The 21,902-nt window shown below is 47.0% G+C and overlaps 1 protein-coding gene across 1 annotated transcript in view; it reads right to left on the bottom strand.

Moving 5' to 3' along the window:
* The window catches only part of LOC119695069 (synaptotagmin-like protein 2), a 35,552-nt gene that overhangs the window by 2,562 nt on the left and 11,088 nt on the right, over nucleotides 1-21,902 (bottom strand). Inside the window, exons 2-16 of the mRNA XM_038122898.1 lie at nucleotides 19,680-20,238; nucleotides 17,323-17,474; nucleotides 12,614-12,707; nucleotides 11,446-11,536; nucleotides 11,176-11,269; nucleotides 9,443-10,561; nucleotides 7,985-8,083; nucleotides 6,038-6,129; nucleotides 5,480-5,581; nucleotides 3,478-3,647; nucleotides 3,215-3,317; nucleotides 2,416-2,577; nucleotides 1,605-1,683; nucleotides 982-1,081; nucleotides 528-733 (exon numbers count right to left, since the gene is read on the bottom strand). Of these exons, the coding sequence (XP_037978826.1) occupies nucleotides 528-733; nucleotides 982-1,081; nucleotides 1,605-1,683; nucleotides 2,416-2,577; nucleotides 3,215-3,317; nucleotides 3,478-3,647; nucleotides 5,480-5,581; nucleotides 6,038-6,129; nucleotides 7,985-8,083; nucleotides 9,443-10,561; nucleotides 11,176-11,269; nucleotides 11,446-11,536; nucleotides 12,614-12,707; nucleotides 17,323-17,474; nucleotides 19,680-19,780 (2,764 nt within the window). The 5' untranslated portion in view covers nucleotides 19,781-20,238. The remainder of the gene's footprint in view (nucleotides 1-527; nucleotides 734-981; nucleotides 1,082-1,604; nucleotides 1,684-2,415; nucleotides 2,578-3,214; nucleotides 3,318-3,477; nucleotides 3,648-5,479; nucleotides 5,582-6,037; nucleotides 6,130-7,984; nucleotides 8,084-9,442; nucleotides 10,562-11,175; nucleotides 11,270-11,445; nucleotides 11,537-12,613; nucleotides 12,708-17,322; nucleotides 17,475-19,679; nucleotides 20,239-21,902) is intronic.

Raw genomic sequence — 21,902 nt, forward strand, 5'->3', positions numbered from 1 at the left:
AGCTCACAACCCACCTGGTGACATTAGAGGTGGAAAACTGAGAACATACAGGCAAATCCAACAGCCACAGTGTGTGCACCTGCCAAGCAAACCCTCCAGCTACCATGAGCCTTGTCCTCCAGGGAACACTTATTGCAGCATTGTGAGATCTCTCAGAGAGCACCTCAAGGATGGACAGTCACCAGGTGGTGCTGTCCCGTGTGACATTCCAGTCCATCCCTGAGCACTCTTCCCTGGGAGGAGCACCAATATAATGTTGGTTTGTCAGCCTGTTTTCCTGTAACAGCCGGAAAACTCTCTTGAGTTTTGCCAGACCTCAGATCTGATGTTGGCAGCAAATGTGGGAACAGAGGGTTGTTGCCATGGCACCAGGGTCCCTCCATCCCAGACATAGTGCAGGTACCAGTCACTGAGACACCCCATCCCTGGTTTCTCTCCAACAGGAAAATACTCTCTAACTTCCCCCTTTACCTTGTAGCTCAGCACTACAGTAACAGTTCTGAGTTAATGTAAAGGAAAATACTCACCTGTCCCAAGGCCCAGCCTGATTCCTCCAAGGAAATGGTTGGTCAGTTTTTCATGATCCCACACAGTGAGTTCAACACAGGCGTCCTTCAGATCCTCTGTATGAAAGCCATCATACACAATGGTGTGATTGAAAACAGGGTTTGTGTCTCTCTTTACGACTCGGGTCTTTTGGTAGCTCTTCTTACTGGTGTCTGGAAGCACATAGCTTTGGGAGGAGAAAACACACAGCATGAAGCACTGAACATTGACCAAGAGCTTTATCACAGCAAGGATTTTCCTACTTTGGCCACAGGTGAATAACAAGGGCAATTCTCCCCTACCCTTCTCCCAGTGCAACACAAAGGCTTTCCAGTATGGAGGCACAGCTTGGTGAGCCTGAGAGCAGAGTAGGAAGCACAGCCTTTGTGGGAAGCACAGCCCAGAGCAGGAGCAGCCCCGTGCTCAGGCACTCACCACTTCACAAAGGAGTCCACTCCGGACGGACGCAACTGCAGCAGGTCCTTGACGTCTTTGACCCAAATGTGAACTTCACCAGAGGGAGGATTCCTGGGCCCTGCCGTTCATGAGGACAGAAAAGCTGTCATGCCAGCCAGAGCCACAGCTCAGAATGACAGGGCTCCTCTCCAGGGACCCGTGGGACCCACATGGATCCTGTGTGCTCACTGCCCCTCCCCGGGCATCTCAGCAGCCAGCTCTGTCACTGCTGCAGAGGCTCCTGACACAACCTGCCAGTGCTGTATCAGACAGGAAAAGAGAAGGAACTGCTGAGCCAAAGCAACCTTGTGCCTGCCCCACAGTATCATGGGCTCTGTGCTGCTCCTACCTCATCACAGCACCCCACAGTGCCCACATGTTCATAAGTTGGAGGTCGTTAAGCCCTTCCTCTCTCCCCAGTAAATCCAGATGTGGAAATCAGCTGCAGGCTGCAGGCAGTGCTGTCAAACACTGCCTTTGTGCTGATCTCTAAGATCTTGCTCTAATCAGATTGCTCTTCAAGCAGCCCCTAGGCAGATGAGGCACTGCCAGCTGTGTGTTTGCACTTGGGCAGTAGCCCTTAATGCATGAACCACGCTTACCTAGGCTTCCAGGGGGAACATACTTAATGGACAAACTCATCACTCCTCGATGATCCACACCATTAACAGCAGAAAGGCTCTGAAATAGAAAGGGCTATGACTGACTAAATGGAGGATTGTGGAAACACAGCGATGCAAACAGCTTTTGACTTCAGTGGAGGAGCACAAATGGACAAACTCTGATTTTCCATGGCTGCAGCAGCCCATTCTTAGGGCAGGTAATTTCTCTGTGGGTTTGTTCTCAAACTCAGTCTCTCAGAAGCAAAAGCCAGAGGATTCAGAGTACAAGGTTGCCCTTCCAGACATGTCCAGCTGGATATAATTAAGCATCTTGGTTCTGGAAGATAAGTATCTTCTATTTGCTTAAAAGGGACCTCATATCAGACCTGTGAATCCAGAAGCATGCAGAAAGCTGTACAGGCTTTACAAACAGTGGCACCTGAATATTCACCTCGCAAAGCACATCAGCTGCTTCACCTAGTACTCTGCTGCTTTTAAGACTTTAAGACTCTGGTTTTGGTTTTTTTTTAAGTCTTCATATGAGTGGAGAGAATGACAAAGTCATGTCAAAGTTGCTGTGATAAGTGTCAGGTTGCATTTATGAAAGTGTCCCTACAGATCAGTCACCAAAACAGACCCGAGAAGGCCATTGTTCTGAGCACTGAACTGCACCAAGGTGTCCAGGGGTTCTTCCCTAGTGCAGTTCATGTTCTGCTCCACCCAAAGACCTCAGAGGAGTCAGGAAGGACTGCTGCCACCCTCAAGGCTTCAGGGCTGGGCTAGAAAGCAGGACTGCAGCTGAGACACTTACCCGGGGCTTCAGCGGGTACCAGTTGAGTTTCCTGTTGCTCCAGTCCCAGCTGGCCAAGTCTATTTCAATCTCTCCCAAAAAACTGTTGCGTCCCAATGGATCATTGTGCCAAACAGAGAGATTTAATTTTTGGATCAACAACACCATTTTCTCTATTTTATACTAGAGGAAGAAAGAGAAGTCAGGTTGCTCAAATTTTTCTTTTGTTTCTTTCACAAACAGAAATAAACTACTGAAAAGCTTGAATAAGCTCTGATACACTCAAACCCACCCCACACATGCACTACTGGCTTCAGTCTGAACATCTCTTTTTTTGTCCTGTAGCAATACTACTACCCTGACAAAGCTTTTCTGCTGAGCACAGGGAAACCTGGCATTCCATTCATCACAGGGCAAAACCAATATTCTTTCAAGAATTATTAACACAGGCCTGGCCTGGCTGTTGTTAAATAATCCTCTATGCTTTGATGAGTATGATCACATAATGCAGACCTTTCTTACCAGTCCTGTGCCTTGTGACTGCATGCCAGGGAAGGGGGGGAGGACAAACAGCCCTTGCCCTGACTGCAGGACCCTATTCCATCCAAAGATCTGTGTGATTTTGGCAGAGAAATCTTGGGTGCCAGATGGGAGCAGAGGAGCCTTTAACATCCCAGGCCTCTCAAACCCCAGGGAAGAGCAGTGCAGTGCTGGCAGGAGGCAGGCAAAGAATCTGGCCAAGAAGGCAGGATCTTTCCAGACCTGCCTGACAGAGGTGCCTACTACAGCACAGGTTTTCAGCGTGTGTGTTTGTTCTTACCCGTAACACCTCATTGTAAATGGGGTTCACTGTCCTCTTCTTCACTGACGTTTTCCTCTTACCCATCCTAGCCTTGTCTGGGAGCAGGTAAGTTTTAACATACCTAGAAAACAAACTCCAGTTGGATAGTGCCCCACATTGCCAAGCTCCCCAGTGAGCTGGCAGGAAGGAACCATTACATTTAAAGAAAAGAAAAGTCCTCCAGAAGACAGAATTCAGGAATGTAGAAGTCACAAGGCACTAAAACATCAAACATCACTCACGGGTCAGATCTGCCTTTCTTCTCATCCACTACAGCCAAGTCCTTGCACTGGGACACGTGGACCTGGAACTCCCGGTTCTTCTCGTCATAGTCCAGAGCAAATTCCACGGTTCCTTGGGCATCCACACTCCCAAAATCCCCACTGTAGACACTGAGCACACTGCCACTCACCTGCCAGGGGAAAGAGCAAGGTCAGTGCCACTGAAACAGGCACAGTCTGACTCGGTTCTGGACAAAGATGAGGGTCTGAGAAATGCATTTCCAGAGAAAAACTCTGGTGTTCCTGTCCTTGTGCAGTGTGGTGTTCTTGACACAGAGAGGGTTCACAGCTGTGCCTGCTCTCAAGCAAGCCAGGGCTGGGGAATCCCTATAAGGGTCTCACAAGGATGTGCTATCCTAGACCAGGACTTAAAGGCACTGAATGCTCAAGAAATACAGAAGTTTTTTCACTCTTAAATCCCAAAACTTTGAGAAATGGACTCAGATGTTTCTGGGGGGACCACACATGTCTCTTCCCTATGCTTGTAGAATAAATAACTGATATCCTGACCCAATCTCATCTCTAAGAAAGAAAGATATTGAGAGAACTTGAACTATAAGAACTTGTTATTTCAGGTAGATATAGTTACACAATTGTCAATCCATTTATAAAACAGGCTAATAAGAACCCTATCAGACTAGAAATGTAGGAAGAACTATTCCTCTCTTGTTGCTTACTCACAATGTGCATGGAGCAGCACAAAACAGATACAACCCTGTTCTGAAGAGCCACTGTCCCACCAGAGACAGCCTGTGCTTGCCCCAAAGGCACCAGAACATGAGGTTTCTCCAGATACAAATCTGGAGCTAGGCACCCAGGAGTTACTTGCTTTCCCAGAAAAAGAAACCTGCAATTTGCCCAGACAACTTCTGTTTCTTTTTGCAGGTCTTTGTCTTTCACTGATAGAAAGTCACAAAGCACAAGCAAAGCTCAGCTACAGAAAGCTGAGATAATTTTCTCTTGCACCAATCACTCATGATTCCTGACAGGATATCATAAAAGCTAATGCTGTTTACAAAGCAAATCATTAACCCTCTTGGCACTTCTGTCTGGTACCATCATGAACATTTATCAAAAACCTTCCTAGTAATTAACCCAATTTTTCTCTGTCTTTCCTGACTTATTTTGGTTCTGAATTTTATTATAACCTCCAAAAACCTGCTAAACATCTCCAGTTTGGAGATGCAATTTACCATCCCATCAGGATGCTCACCCCAGCAGAGAATCCTGAATGAGATTTTCAAGAACTCTTACATGACCTGGACTCATTTTCAGCTCCCAGATGCTCCAAATTAGGAGAACTCACGTGCCCCAAAGTTTTTAACATATTTATCTACATTCATGACCTCTCCCTACCAGCTCTGCTTCACATACATTCTGTAAGTCTCAAATGTACTCCTTGGAAAAATCTGTAACAGTAACACAGCAAATTCAAGCACTTTTAAGCAGCTCCCTCCCCAAATACTGTGTCTAAAGAGTCTTTTAAAAACACTCAACTAAGCACATTCAGCTTTTTTCAGCCTTCCTTAGAAGCTGAAGCTCCAAAACATGCTTTTGCTGTCCAACTCTGAGCTCCCTCTTATCTGCTGATAAAGGATGAGCATGCAGAGGGTACCCATCTGCAGTGCTGAACCACAAATATGTCCCTTAATAGCTGTGTGCCTCATGTTCCCACCTAGAAACCCCTTCCCACCTTCTGCACTACCAGGACCCAGAGCATCCACACCTGGCAGTGGAGGCTGTCGCTTACGGGGAATCTGCCCAGCGATGACTCAGTGGGTCTCTGTTTTGAGGTGGCACCTGGATTTAACCTGAGCAATTAAACACCCCCGTTCCTTTAACAATGGACCCTGCAGAAACCAGCAGGCTGCTCTGGAGGCCACACCACCAGCAGCAGCCCAAATGCAGCATCACTGCATCCAGCTGAGGAGCCTGGCCAGGAGCCGCCGCGCTCGGCACCTACCGAGGAGACCGAAGCCATGTCGGACGAGTGGCTGCCAGTGCTGGGGGACTTCTTGTGCCTGCTCAGCTGGAAGCTGACCTCCGAGGCCGTGTCTGATTCCGTCTGCTCACAAAAGAAGAAGCATCTTTAAGCTGTGCCGAAGGAGCACTTTGCAACACCAGAGAGAAAAAGGAATTGCTCGGCAGAGTCCCATTAGCAGAGATCAGGTTAGGAGAGCTGGAGGAGAGTGCAGGGAGCCTCCCCAGGGCATCCCCTCCAAGCAGCACTGAACGTCATCACTCACTGCCTCCAAACAGAGCCGCATGCCCCGCCTGGGCTCCGGGAAAGGGCACACAACAGCGTGGCTTGACACACAGGGCAACATCCTCCAGGACGGAACAGCTGCTCTGGGCTGCTGGGGGCTTTTTTCTGAAGGGCATTTCTCATTTAATCATGACATAACCAAGGCATGCTCTAAAGCAAGTACTGTTGGTCTCCAGGAGAAACATTCTCATGACAGCAACTGCCATTCAGGGGATGCTGTGAACACTATTTCAGCCATTTCTGACATCAACCCACCTCAGACAACAGGAGGGGAGAGGATCTGCTCAGTTCTTTGACTCTTTCAGGTTCAAGAAATTGATGTGGTATCAAATGAGGTTTATTGTATGCTGCAGGTACAAAAAAAAAGGCATCAAGATAGCTCATCAGAATCAGGAAATTATAAGTCACACTTTTATTAAAGGGCACAAGGAAGGAGGAAAAGCTTGTGGGAGGCACTGGAGTACTACCTACTTGCTCTGTCTGTGTCACCTGTCATTGAAGCTGAACCTCCCCAAGACAAAAACTGCTAATTAACATCCTGAAGTATTTTCAGTGCTTTTTCATTCACTGTGTGGGAGTGTGGATCTCCCTCTAGTGGCTCACCCAGTCCCCTCCTCGGCACAAGGACGTGGATGTCGCCTGCTTTGTGCAGACTGAACTTACACTAAATCCACCCAAATCTGCCTCCTTGTCAAAGAAACCAATCATGTTCACGTTTTTATCTCATAGCACAGTGCCCTGTAGAAAAGAGCACTAAAATATTTATACCCACAATTTCACCACTGCATACTCAAATACTCTGCTAGACACAGAGGTGGACAATAGCCAGACTATCTAAAAGAAAAAAGTTAGAAAGTTTCCTATCAATAGAAAGATGGTTACTATACTGTTTAAATGTTTAACAAAAACTTATTTTTTGTATCTTTATCTTCTCCCAGTAACTGTCTTGAGGATCACTTTTTCCATCCCAGAAGAATTTGTTTTGGAAAGATACATGTACATGAACATGCATGTTCTTATACACACTTGTTTGGCATTTTAGGCATGATGATACTTTCTTTGGTGCTCAAAATGCCCAAGAGATTCTTGATTTACCATTAATTTGATATTTACTATTTTTATTTCCAACCTTAAATAAATAATTGTATCTAGCCCTCTCCACAGACTATTTGCTATACTGCAAACATGAAGTTGTAACTCTGTTACAGGAGGGTTTCCAAGGATGAGCTTTGGGGCTCTAGATAAGGGGAAGCTGCAATCTTGGTTGTCTTGGTGGAAACCACGTCCCTGGACAGCAATGTGGGGCCTGCAGCTTTGAGCCAACGTGCTCTGTGACACGCTGGGCACCTGGGATGGGCAGTGCTTGGCACGAGGTGCCAGCTGGGGTGGGCACAGCCACAGGGCTGGGCAGCGGGACCTGCCAGCAAGCTGCCTCCCTCCCATAACCAGCCTTGGACTCAAACTGGCTCAATCAAAGCCTCTAAGTGGCTTTACCTTTACCTTTCCTTGGGCATTGCCTTCCCATGCTTCTCATTTCAGTCCTGGCAGCCTTGGCCTCACCACTTCCCTTTGAGGCAAGCTCTTAGCTGTCCTTTTGGGCTTGCCAGCTTTCACCCTCTGGGCATTGTCACTGGCTTTCTCGGGCACAGAGGCTGCTGCTGCTGCCTTCCCTCAGGTGCTTTCCGTGGCTGCAGCTTTCTTGGGCTTCTTCAGGCAGGCTGCTGCTTCCTTGGTTGCCTTCTCCTCAGCTTCTCTGGGTTTCTCAGGAAGAGACTGTCACCATAAAACATGTCCCAGCTGGCAGCTGGGGACATCAGTCCCGCCACGGGCTCTGCTCTGGGTGAGGGGAGAGGCCTCGTGAGCAGGAGTCACAGCAGACACCAGCTCTGGCACCTCAGATCAATCCACAGGCTGCCAGCAGATCCCACAGCCCTCGTGCAGGAACAGGAGAGATGAGCACCAGCTTCTTGCCAACCCTTTGAAGCCCTTGTGTTTTTGCTGAAGTAACAAACCATCAATCTAGCTGTAATTTCCTGGCTCTGAATTTAATTTTAGGCAGTATAAACTCTCTAATTTGATGATGAAACAATATGTCATTTTCCTAGCCTGGTACATGCACAGAAGCATGGTGATGAAAACTGGCATAATTTATTACCTTCAGCAAATGTAAACCAAAAAAGAAGAAAGAAAGATGTTACTCACTGTCTGTGGTTGTGTAAATGTTCACCATGCTCTTTGCAAGATTAATGCTATTTGCTCGGGCCAGTGCCTGAGCAGCAGGAGAATGATCCCCATCTTCCTCTGGAATACACAAAAAGCCAAATCAACATGGTAAATAAATAAACACAAATGGGCCCGTGTGTGTGTGTGTGTGCCTCCCCTGGTCCCTCTGCCTTGAGCACACTGCAGTCACACTGCACAGGGCTGCTTCCCAATCACCCAGGTGCTCTGATGTCTCCCCTGAGAAAACCTCTTCACACTGTGTCAGGAAATGGAAATACTGGATTAACCCAGTCCCCAAGACAGACCAACTCTTGTGAAGAGCTTCCAGTGAAACAGAGCCATCTGCTAATATCATTCTGAAATGAATGAATTAATAAAGGAAAAAGCCCTGAGAAATACTAGAATGATCTAGTGTATAAGCAGTTGGACTTAATGATCTGAGATGTCTTTCACAACCCAAAATCTTCCATAAAGCAAATATTTACAATGACCTGAAGTGCAACTCAGAATTTTCATAGGAATGTTATATGAGGTAGGAAATAAGCCAAGAAATGACACAATTAAAAATAAAAATCAGATAAGTCTATGGAAAATCCTCTCAAACAGCTCTTGCCCAGGTACATGAGGACAGAAAATTTGGAAAAAGAAGGGAAGATGCTCTCTCTTTGTAGGTCTTTGCTTGGAAGAGAGCAGAGCTGTGGGTTATCAGAGCCCAAATGTAAAGTGAGTTGCAAATAACAATAATGTTTTCTCATAGCAATAGTCACTACAAGAGCCAATCAAACCTAGAGGAAGAGGCTGTTAAAATGGTGATGCTATTGACACCATCATGGTTGAGAACATGGTAACAGAACCCAGGAAGAACAGACTCCTTGTTCAGTCCACTTTGGTTAAAGTTTAATATCAAAGTTCACTTGTGCATTCCAAAAAACCACAAAATGTAATTTGGGCACTGACAGCCAGTGGCTATATCAAGGTACTCTAAGAGCCAGTGTATTTATTAAAAACTTTGCTTCACATTTTATTTCTTCTATTTGTGTTAGACTTATCTCTACTACCACAAAGAATTCTTCCAGTCCCACATTTGAAGAAAATACAATCTTGCCAGTGAGTAAAATAAAGTGAGTTCCTATGATGTGTTGTAGGGAGTGGAGGGCTGTTCCAAGGTGAGCTGCTTGCAGGTAAGGCACCGGGGCTGGGAGTGGGGAGGAAAGCAAGGGACATGGCACTGTCCCTTTCTGCACTCTCACTGGCCTACACAATATTTGTTTCCAGAGCTGTTTGCAGAACACATTCCACACAAGCAAACTCTGCACAAATTGCAATATAGGATAAATGGGCAGATGAAGAAATGTGCAAAATGCAGAAGATTTAGGGAAGAAAACCAGGATGGCTCTCTATTTGGATTTCACAGGGTGCAGTCCCAGCCCTCAGTACCTGAGTAAACAGCTGAGTCTGTTCCCTGAACAGCTTCTCTCTCTCCAGATGGTTCACCGGGTGTTGGCTGGTCTGAAGACTTGCACATTTTTTCCTCAGGTAGCTCTCCATTTATTTCCATGTTGACTTGAGTGCTCAAATCAGATCTTTCCTCTGTCTCATCCTCATTTTCACCATCTGTGGGCACAGGCTCGATCAGTATCTGCACCCTGCTCGCCGGGGACCTCCCTGTGGGCTTGTGCTCTCCTGCCACCACCAGCTCCTCCACGGGTGCCCCTGGCCCCAACGTGCTGCCAGGCACATCCTTGGTGGGTGACTCGAGCTGGATGGAAGGTGCTCGCACAGGCAGTCTGGATTTCTTGGAGCAGTGCTGCACCACCTTCTCTTCCTCTGGCATCAGCCCCTTCCCATCGCTTTCACTCAGCAAGTCATTTCTTGTAACCAGGCCCCCTTTGCTCTTGGCACATGTGGATCTGGGAGTGACAGAAACTGAGCCCTTCCCTGCAGGAGTGGCGTAGCTTGGCTCTTCCTCGCTGGAAGACAACGTTATTGTCCTTTTGTAGGGGGTCCTTGTTTTGGTGACGGCACCAGGTTTCTCTTCAGCATCCTGGCCTCGCCCAGACTGCAGGGAGAGCGAGCGGCACAGCTGGAACTGCCCAGCGCCTGCCTCCGCCCAGCCCGGCTCTGCCGCCGGGCTCCCCCCTGCCCCCGAGTCTGCTCCCTTCTCCCAAAAGTTCTTCAGGTTCCTGAAGTGCTCCCGGTCGAGGCCGATCTCCTCCTCCTTGTTACTCATGGACGAGATCGTGTAGTTCACTCCTTGCTTGCCAGCCCTGCTGCTCTCCCCTTCCGTGGGCAGTGGTCTGGGGCCTGCCAGGGACTCCCTGGCCAGGCTGCTTTCTGCTGGCCCCGTGTGATTCACAGCCTGCTCACACCTGGGGAAGGTTCTGCTTGGTTTCTTCTTAACTGGTATTTTGCTGGGAGGATAAGTTTCTTCGGGTGGAGTTTTTGGCCCCTCTGTGGTGCCAGCGGCCCCATCAGCAGCTTCTCCTCCAGCTGCAGTGCTGGGCTGAGGCACAGCATCCTCTGAAAGCTTGGTGGGCAGTGGAGATACTCCATGACCTACAACAACAACAAATGCTCAGAGCCTGTCCCACTGCATCACACCCAATCTCCCCGGAAGGTCTGGGCTGCAATTTCTCAATGAGAAGACAAGGGGAATTTTCAGAAATCATCAATATATTCCTAGCTGTCTTTCATATTCAGGCTCTAGAAATCTCCCTTCCATCTGAAGAAAGCCCTCAAAACCCCAGTCCTTCTCCCTGCAACAGTGCACAGCAAAAATCCACTGAGCTCTAAACTGTTCCTGCGAGTTGTGGGTTTGTTTGCAGGTTCCCTTTCAATTTGACAGCTTCGCTGCTGGCTATTTGCTATGCTCCAAAACTACCCTACACAATCAATGCTGGAAAGAGAGGGTAAGTCCCCTTCTGGATTAAAAAGCTGAGAGCCAAGCACTCATTTCAATGTGTACTGAGAGCCCAGAGAAGTTTCATCAGATTGCTTTCTGCCTTGGTCCCTGCTGCCCTGCCTGTAATTCACAAAGTGCTGGCAGCCCATTCTTATATGCCAAGGCACTCTTTGTTATTCATTTGTACGCACACTGAAAAGCATCTTGTCTCTTGGTGTTTGATGTCGAGCAACAAAAGCACCAATAGCTCACTGAACAAAAAACTTACCTTTTCCAGACAAATGAAAACTGTTTGTTGCAGTCACAATTGGACTTGTTCCCGTGTCACTCTCTGAGGAAGAGACATCATGTATACTGGATCTCTGAACAGAAAACAAATCTTATCAGTGTATCAATACTGGCAAGACTGGAAAAAAATGTATTTTATTTGAACAGAGACACCAGGACAGGCAGCTTGTGGAGCCCCTGTCAGCAGGTATAGATTGTGTGAGGCTCCAAGGAGTAAGAAAACAAAGTGCAGAGGCTGTGCCTGTACTACCTTGAATGATGCAGATAACCGGCCAGGAAGCCTTGGCTTCGGTTTTGGCAAAATCTTCTGCTCTGTGGTTTCAAGAGTAGGTGTACTGGATCTGTGGGAGAGGAGAAATGCCTGAACAAGGAGGTCTGTGGTAATGATGTGCCTGTTTGGCTGCTCAGGCAGTCTTCAACATCACCTCAGTTCTGCTCAGATGCAGAACTTGCTCAATAAAAACAATGTGTGTCAACTGCTAGGTTTATTCAGACTTTCCCCTTCTGGGAAGTGCCAGAAGAGCCCAAGGGCCATGCAGAAGCGAGAGACATTTCTATGCTATGGCCCAGGAAGGAACAGGCCACACCTTGCTTAAGACTGAATGAGAAAAACAAAGCTAGCTTTTCAGGATTTAACCAACTCCCTGCAAAAAACCCACTGGGTTTTTTGTTGTGCTAGCAAAGCAGGAGTACCTAGGGCCTGTTGCCTCTGGATCCTTCATTAAACAACACCCACTAATCAGCTGCAAGAGGTTTCCAAGTGTTGTCAAGGCCCATATTTAATATTTAACTGGAGCAACTGCCACCTGTGGAGAATGATTCCTCATTCTGCTGACAAAAAAAAGGCAAATAACATGGGAACAACAATACATGAATATGTGAATATTTTAAATGCTTCTCCATAGTCCATGGATATTGAGTGAGGTCACTGACTTGCTCACTGGAGTGCTTTTAATAGATGTTTCTGCTCAGTCAGCACAACACGAAATCCTACCAAGCCTTGATGAAGAGTGCTGAGCACTGGACACAAAGGTTGGCACCAGCAGGAAATGAGCAGTTTCCTCAAACCGTTCATTTTGTTAGTGTTGCTCCATAGCAAAAATTAAACAAATAAAACCATAATTACTTTGAAAAGCTAACCAGCACATCCTGACATTAGAGATTGCTTCCATTTTACTGATCCCTTATCAAATCATGCAGGAAAAGACCTTAGTGGGATAAGCACATTAGCACTTGATTATTAGGGGTGGATTGATATTCTGACAATTCCTAGAAGAAGGACTTAAAAAATATCCTATAGAACTTATTACTTACAGAGTCTTGGAAACTCAGTTAGAGACCAGGGTTTAATGGGTAGCATTCAATTTTCATTAGAAGTAAGAGCAGCAGCCTGAGCACTGCACATGCAGCAGAGTTACCTTCCCTCTCCTGCAGCAGCAATGTCCTCAGGAAAGGCAGGACTTGGGGCAGCTTTGCTTTCCAGACTCGTCTGGATGTGCTTCTTGTCCTCATCTGTAATACAACAGAGACAACTGAGAAATGACATTTCATTAAGCTTGTCATGTTTGGTGTGCTTTGTTTGGGGTAAGAAAATGCTTTGCCCAGTGAAAAAGAGTCCCACCAGCACAATCCCTGGGGGTTTAAGAGAAGAGGGTTTTCAGGGGTTCTGCCTGCTCTCCCCAAATATCAGGAGGTCCCAGGGCAGCAAAGGCACTTCCAGACCCCACGGGTCCAAGAGGACAAAGCTGCCCAACACCCAACTCGTGCCAGGAGCTGTCACATCACTGGAAACCTCCACAGGATGCTGCCATTGACTGTCAATAAAGTTAATCTGTTCCAGGATTTAAATTCAGCCATTTCCTGTTTTGACTCAAGTCATCCGATCTTGGCAAACAAAGGAGGAGGCCAATACAGTTAATGAGGAGATCCCTGTTATTTTTACTGGCACAAGGCCCAGCTATATCTTGTGAGCTCCCAAAGACCCCAAATTCAAAACAATAGAGGATGGTAACTTTTACAGCAGACTGCAGGGTATAATGCTGCATTAGATATTTTGTTAGCAAATGGGTTTTCTTGCTACTGCAAAACCAAAAGGATTAAACTCTCAAACACAGAATAAAAAAAAAAGAAAGCTTAGTCTGGTCAACAAGATCTGCACATATTTATTCATGCAGCTAGGTCTATTTTGAAGAGAAAATCTACCTGTTACAAGAACTGCCAAATCATTTTAGGATGTAGTTCATTAAACAATTCAACAGAAAAAGATGTTCAGAGGATTCAGAAGTAATATTAAACAGCGTAGCCTTGCTTGTTATCTGGTTGGAAAACCTCCTGAGGCCCAAGAGCAGGTCAGTCCTATGGTGAGAAGGCTCAAGACTCAACACTGCCTGGTGGTGCCATCCAGCACAGCCAGCCCGCAAGTCACAGGAATAGCCAAAGATTCACTCCCCCTTGCCTGTGCACTCCTATGGAGAAAAATGCTGCATTCCCAATCCTCCTGCCCTCCCAGCACCTGGCCCTGAGGTGCAGGAACAGAGCAGGCATGCTCAGAGCTGTGGGCATTAGGACTGCATGTCTGGCACACAGGGGGGGCAGCTGGGGGCCCATGGTTTCCACAGCAGTGGGAAGTCAGGGAGTTGCTCCTGCTGCAAAACAAGAGCCTGGTTGAGGCTCTTGAATGAGTCAGTTTTAGAGCATGTTTTTAAAAGAGGGACTGTTCTGCCCATGCCAACACTGATGTGCACAAAGCATCACTGAACATTGTTTTAGGAGAGAGAGCCCGAGGCACGGTTGGTGGCACGTGCTGGCCAAGGCACATGCAGGCACAGCAGGGCACACTGAGGAGATTTATTGGTACAGCGAGCCACATCCTCCTCTTCTGCCTCAGACCTGGGGGAGGGAGGTGCCAGCAGGTAGCTGTGCTGGAAGTAAAGGACCCAAACACAGAGCTCCCACGCTTTCCCTGAGCCTGTCATGGTTGAAAAGATCCTGACAGCCCAAGACTGCATTCATTTCTCATCCCACTTGCAAAGGGTCTGTGTTGTACTTGCTCTTCACTGACACTTCCCCCTCAGACAGAGCTCCTCGTCCCTGGCTGGCAGAGGCAACAGGAAGCCTTCACTTCCACCCATCCAAATCCCAGCCCTAAAAATGGCTCAGCCACTGCCACAGCTACATCTGCCTCCTATCACCACAAACAGTTTAGTACATTATAATCCATCAAGACAAGCAAGATGCCTTTGCTAACTTTAGGACGAGACAGTATGAGAAGCAAATCCCAACAGAAATCAGGAGTGGCCTGACCAGTTTAACTTGCCCACACATGCATTTTTATACATGTGTATAAAACTGGCAGGCACTCCTGCTCTAACACTTTTACTCATTTCCTACCACTAAAACAAAGGTTTTTAGTGCCTGGGTCGTTGATAACTGACTGTGCATCAGGGCTCACTTGCCACAGCAGGTGGATAAAATGGTCTCTCTTGTAGGTGATTTTTAGCCTTCAAGAATTGCACATAAGCACAAGGAGAAGTTATCATCAAATCCATCCATCTGTGCTGCTCTGCAGGCTGTCATTTAAATACAGGGTATCTATCTGTTCTATAGATTTGTATTACTGCCCATGACTAGTGCTTTCTACTATAATCAATACCAACTGTGAAAACCCTTGGGGATCCCCACAACACTCCCTTCTGAAGGCTAAAATCCTCCTCCAGAAAAGATCACTGGGAATTTTCCTTTGCAAGCACAAATTTCCACCCCTCCTGAGCCCACTTACCTCGCAAGGGGAATGTCAGAAATTATCACTGTGGGGCTTTTCCATGAAGGATTTTTTTCATTTCACTCCCTAACACAGAGTTAAGTCTAAAGACTCAAATCAGGAGTTGAGAACACAGATTTGACTTAATGCACCCTTTCATCACCTTGAAAGCCAGCAGAGGTGAATGATCTTTCCAGGGGAAGGAAAAAAGGTGTCAATATGGCAAGCAAAGGCCCTTATCTCATCTAAGGTGAATATATTAGCTGCAGAACCTTGATGCACAACCAGTGATGTAAAATGGCAGTGGAAAAAGTAACAGGAAGGAATAAAGTCACATGTTATACCTGTGCTTTACCAAAATAAGTCTGAGGATACAAATACAGGAAAAAGGGAAGAGAAAAACGTTGAAAAAGGAATAAAGGCTAAATCTAGACATAACTACATTTAATAACATTTGCTTCTTCCTTCTTAAAACAGCATTAGTCAAGCAATGCACATGCAATGACTCTTGCATAATACTGCTGCATTAGTAAGGAGATTATTTTATACAGGACCTGAGACATCATCTGATACTTTTAGGCACACCAGCCCTAAAAGTTAAATCTAAAACCAACAGTACTTCAAATTAAGCTTTCCTGAAGTGGGCAGAGAGCTAAGGGTGCAAGGCAAAGGGCAGACAATCCTATCCACTGCAGGCTGCTGGCTGGGCTGCAGGGGACAGAGCATTTGCCTGACCTGGGTGCTGGCAGAGAGGTTGCTGAAGCTCTGCCCCTTCACACCAAGAGGGTGCAAGCACAAAGGCACATCCTCAAAAAGGAGAACATGCTCTGTAGAAAAGCCAGGCACCTCTGCCAAGATGGAAAAGGTTTTATATGTTTTAGCATTCTGGAGGTATGATAAAATAGTGCATTTAATGACATCATGAATTCATAATACCAAGGATAAAAGCAACTTCATATGAAATATGATGGGCCAGTTCTGCATGAGAGGCTCCAATGAATCTGTGCTAAGTTATGAGAGCTGTCAGGGGTAGGTAAAGAGCAAAAAGAAAATGAGGCTCTCAGTGAAGTCCCTAGTCAGCATTTAGCTTTCAGACTGTGTCTAATAATGTGGAGTAAGGAGGAATGCCCTAAATCCAGGTAATTCCTGCTACAGACGCATCCTGGCCAAGGAGTTTCACCAAACAAAGGAGTGATCTGAACTGCTGCTCCCCTGGCAGGAAGGGAAGCTGGGCCCAGGAATGGTGGCTGAACTGAACTGAACTGCTGGAGATGACATCTGAGTGCTGGACAGATGCCCCTCTGCCAGGGGCTGTGCCTTGACTGCACAAGATCAGAGCCAGCCATGGGGCCCTTGTTAGAGACAGTGGCAGGCTTTGCTTAGAGCTGCCTGTCAGGGCCAAGGGCAGCAGCAGCAGCAGCAGCCAGTAACTCCCCAGCCATGGGGAGGATCTGTGACTGCCCACCCTGACAAACCATCAGGAGCTGGTGTGACACTGGGCTGCTGGCCTGTCCTCATGTTGAGGACGATGTGAATCATCCCCAGTTCTGCTTTGCACACATGTTCAGCACGAAGTTCCAGCTCCAGGCCAGTTACATTTGGACTCTAAGCACAGTCCTGCTTGTTTCACACAGGGCTGATCTCTTGCCCTGAGCTGACAAATCTGCTTTGATCTGTTTTACACAGCACCACGGAAGTTTATCTGCACGCCAAACAGCACGCATCTGCTTCCAGTTAGCACGTGTGGCACACAGCCTGGGCACAGACTGGGCCACAAAGCCCTTCCTACTTAGAAAACCACATTTTGCCTTGGAATTATTTCCATGTAAGAAGTGATGCATGGACCCTCTCAAGTGGGCAAACGCATGCCAGGAGGAGAGAGGCATCCTTTCCCTTTGCAGAAATGTGACTGACCTCACCACTCCAGAAGCCTGTGAGAGCAGCTCCTGTCAGACCACTTCAGGAACTGGGGCAGGGGGATGTGTTTGACCCACACGTGTCAGCTTGATGCCAGAAACTGTCCTACATCATCCCCTTCTCTCTGTGGACCAATGACCTCTAGCAAACAAAAATTTTGGGAAAAAGAAGAAAAAAAAAAAGAAAAGAGAAGCTGAAGTGGGGGAAAGGCATCATTCACTGCACATGGCTTTTGCCTTGGTCCTCTGCCACATTGTAATTTTTTCTTTGGGCCCTGATTTTGATAACAAGGGATGCTTTTCTGGTACTGAAAACATAGATGAGAATCCCCTTATCACAACACAGGGACTGGTTCTCAACAGGCTGCCAGTACAGGGAGACTCCCACACTGGACCAATTTTTTTCTGGTCCATCAATTTGTTTTCTTAAGATGTGCACTAACATACTTACTTTCTAGTTTGCCCTTCTTCCTTCTAATTGATGCCCGAAGGAGATCTGGCCCTGCCAAGTCTTCCTGGAACCGTTTTGCCTTCACTTCTGAAAACCATTCACCTGTCACAAACTTCTTCTTCTTTTCATCTGTGATGGAGCCTTGAATCCTCCTGAAAGGCAGGGCAAGCATTTCACACCAAACAGATCTTCCAAGTTTCCACTTCCCGAGATACTTTTGCAATATTTCTATGAGTTCATCTGTCTGACACTACAAAGGATCCAGAGATTATTCTGTGCAATCACTAGAGCCAAACCAGCATTAGAACAGCAGCTGATTTACTCTTTATCTGAAATGGTAATAGCACCTTTTAAACACAGGCTTTCACCTCTTCCAAATTTCACAAATCCAAATCATTCACCTGGCAAGGAGATTTGTCCACTTGCTTGGCTGCCCTGAGGGTTAAGGAAGGGGTGGGGCTGTTTGTCGGTCTTGCACTTCTCCATTTTATTTGTTTATTAATCTATTTATGGCAAAACATTTTGGATCAAATTTGCTGCAAACCACAGAAACAAATAATGATATTTAGGGAAGCAACCTGTCCCTGCAGCATTCTCCCTGGACACTGCTCCTCTCCCAGCTCCCCCTGCCATGCCTATTTTAGCACTTGCATGGTTAGCTCTCTCTCCTAAGCATGGCTTCTCCTACTGTTCCTCTCTTGGGCACACCCAGGGCTGGTTTTTGGCACCTAAACCTGTCAGTGCTCTGTACTCTAATCCTCCTCACCACTTGCTGAATTAGCTGCCTTTCAGCTGGCACAGCTCACCGCAGTTCAGGGTTCCTGTGAAACCTGGCAGGCCAGAGGAAGCTGCCTCCTCAGCCCAGTTCTGAGCAGGAAAAGGGGCCAAACCCCCAGATAACCCTGGAGCCTTGAAGGGGCACATTTGGCTGCCTAAAGGCCAGGAGGGAGCAGGGATAACTGGGCTCAAGCCTCTGCAGGCCATGCTGGGGACTCAAGCTCCCATCTAGCCCAGGGCTGCACTGCTCCATGAGGGTCTCAAGGTGCTGGGCCAGAGGAAATAGTTAATTTAATCTTGCTGACAGCAGATCAAGGAAATGCCATTGACTTCATTTTGCCCAGCAGGTAGGTTGTGCTGAAATCAAACATGTTTTACTGCAGGTAGCCAAACTGACAGCAAGGGGCTCTGGGGCTCTAATTCACTTCACTCCCAAATCAAAGCCTCCTGTGCTACAGCTTTCAAAGAGCAGTGAAACAAAACCAACATGATCCAAACACTCTTTTTACCAAACCTCCATTTCAGAGAGAAAATTTACTGTATTTCAGAAACAAACAAACAAACAAACCACAAAACAAATAAAAACAAACCTTTTTGAAATTGTTTCAACTCAGAGGACAGGTAAGAAGAGTATGCAGACACATACATGCCAAGTCCAGCCTTTGGCTTCCAGTTGTTTCCCCAGCTCCCACCTCCAAGCAGAGACCAGGGCACACAGGCTCCCAGGAGCCTGCAGCAAAGCTTCCTGCTCCCTCTGCAAGCCTTGAGCATCCTTTCTATATGGGGATTACTCTTTTCTTGGCCCAACAGCAAATCAAAGACTTGCATCCTTAATTGGGGTAAACTGGCACAGTGCCACCCACACCCACTGAGTTACTAATCTCTTGCCATGGAGAATTCAGTGCTGGCTCCCTGAGCCCGGTGCACACTGTCAGCCCAGATGGTCTAATGGCTGGCATTTAAAAGCAACAGCAGCAACAAGCAATCCTGATCAACCAGACCTGAGCTCCAGGATGACCAGTGGCAGAGGAGCTGAACTGAGCCAGAACCCCTGGCTCTGGAGCAGCTCCCTGCAAACCTCTGGTAGATCATGTAGCCTCTAATCACCCCCCTCTGTATGACAGATGGGGCACACACACCCACCTCAAAAAGCAACGGGGCAACAGAGAAGGGGATGTAAAATCTCATTTTGTAAAATCTCATTTTAAAAACACTCTGGCCTTTCTGTGCTACCAGGTGAGTAAAACAAGGTAGCAGCTACTCCCCAGCTCAGACCTCTGCCACCAAGAAATCAGCATCTTCCTCCACCAAACAGGAAAGGGTGACTGCCCTTGGCATCTCTGAGGGCTGATGATTAACTCAAAAGGAGAGTCCCCTCCTGCAAGGAGAGGACAACAGAGGGGCGGCTGAGAAAGACAAGGTACAATGAAAAGATCTATCAGGCTCTGAGCAAAAGGGACAGCAGCACAGGTGCAACCTGCACCTCTCCTTGTTCACACACACACACACATGCTCCTCTCTCAAAGTGAAAAAGTCTTCCCCTAGGGAAGCTCTCGTGCTGCCATCACACACTCTCTCACCTGATGCGATCCCCATCCTTCTTCTTCAGCTCGGCATCTCTCTGCAGAACCTTCATCAGCTTTTCATACTCCTCCTCAGTCAGGAAGCTCAAGTCCAACATCTTCCCTACTGTCTTCTTCAGCTCTTCAGATGGCTCAAGGGGGGACAGAGCAGGCACTAATCCAGCCCAGGCTGCCACAGTGCCATGGGCAGCCCCTCAGAGCCGCCCTGGTGCTGAGCAAGACGCAGCTGCAGAGAAAGGAGTCACCACAGCATGGCTTGGATGGAACTCACCCTAGCACCTGGACTTGCACTTCCAGGCTCTCGGCTGGCACGGCTCTCTGCACTGCATGCCTTCCCCTGCCAGGAAAATTCTCTCAGCAAAATCAGGCTCCTTTGCTTTTCTTCAGGCACAGTGGCAGCGATCCGGATGCCAGCGTCAGTCACAGAGGGGAGCGGGGGAAGGAGCGAGCTCCTGCCTCAACAGGCACGAAAGCTCCTCTCACCACCAGCAGCCCCAGCACCTCTGGCATGCGCTCTCCTCAACAGGGAGGGCTGCTCTGTGGAGTTCAAGCATCCCTGCAAAGAAATAGCACCGAGATGCCTTTTAGATAAGCGTGACATATGGTAAGCGAATGTGTACATTGGGGGTTTTTATTTGTTCTCCAGCACAAGTTCCAAAACAAGCTGCTCTACTTTCCTCCCTGTCCTAGAGCTCCTCACGTGGTATTAACCTAACCAAGACGATGTTTTACTTTAGCCCTTTCCTACTAACAGGTAAACAGTTGACTCAGCATGCTACAAACAAAATATGTATATAAATTACCAAATTGCTTGCTTGCTTTTTACCTCCATTCTTCTTATCCTCACTTCTTTCTGCCCTAAATGAGACCAAGGATTAGCAGCCAACCTTTGTAAAGCAATCAGAAGATGACAGAACAGCAACTTGCAAGTATTTCTGCTGCACATTATGCTATGAAATACCAGGGGTTGCTCATTTTCTAATATGTGTGCCCTTTGCTTTATGCTGCACTGATATTTGCTATTCAAACACTACTGGTGCAGATCACTTTGTGTTTCAAAAGACAGCGAAAATGGCCAGAGGCTGCAGGGCGTGGAGGAGAGGTAAAACAAGCACTGCCTTGTCACTTTATTCCTTCTCCTCTCTCCTGGCCAACTTGAGGGCAGGAAGGCCCACTTTTGAGGGAGGAAAAGTTCTGCTCCTGTCCATGTAGGCAGTTTCTACCTCACTCAATTTTTCTACTGTTTGCAAACTTTTCAAGCGTTTGTTGGTTTCATGATACTTTGCTATTTCTTCCAAAGCCACAGCCTCGGGAGTCAGATCATTAAAAATTAATAAATCTCATCTTTTATGGCAAATATGATCTGAAGGTCATCAGGCCCATTCCCTAACCTCAAAGCTTGTATCACCCTTAGTCTCTAATGTGTGCCTTTGAGGATACCAACCTCAGCCCTTTCAGGCCACCTACTTCAGTGCTTTGCTGTCAGCAAGAAACTTCTTCCTATTGCCACCTGATTGACACCTGATAGGTGTCAGTCCATCCTAGCTGACACAGGAATTACCCCTTTGTAGCCATCCTCACTGGGCTTGACACCTCAGCCTCCACGTTAACCAACCACAGCTCCTTCAGATCACTCAAAGCTGGCATCTTCATCATTTTTGTCACTTCTTTGGACTGTACATGCTGCACCTCTTTCATCAAGGGACCCATCCAAAGCTGAGAACCAGTGCTTCAGCTGAACTTTGCTCATCATTTGACATCATTTCACAGTCTTAGCTTATTTTATGGATGATAAACTCACAAATGTTTGTGCTTTTTGTAATGGTGCACCAACGTGTTAAAAGAAAGAACAGGCATCTGACCATAATGTTTACAAATAAAGACCATGGAACACTGCAGGAAAAAGCTAATAAAATGAATGGCATTGTCATAAAAACTGGGGGGATTTTTGTAAAAAAATTTGCTGGAGGAAAGGAAACAACATTTCCTATTTCTTTAAGGCAAAAATGGCTGTGCTTGTCACACTACAATATAGCCTTTATCATGTGAGGAACTATCCATATCACTCTAAATAGTTTAAACAGAAACAATAATAAGAAAGCCCTGGTGAATCTCTACTGTTTAAACCTACATTTCATCCAGCTTGGCATGGCTCTTCCATGTTTAGTTTCATCTACTCCTCTCTGGCTCTCAGGCACAATCCTACTTCTACAAAGACAT

The sequence above is a fragment of the Motacilla alba genome, chromosome 4A (assembly GCF_015832195.1).
Source record: "Motacilla alba alba isolate MOTALB_02 chromosome 4A, Motacilla_alba_V1.0_pri, whole genome shotgun sequence".
Classification (NCBI taxonomy): domain Eukaryota; kingdom Metazoa; phylum Chordata; class Aves; order Passeriformes; family Motacillidae; genus Motacilla; species Motacilla alba.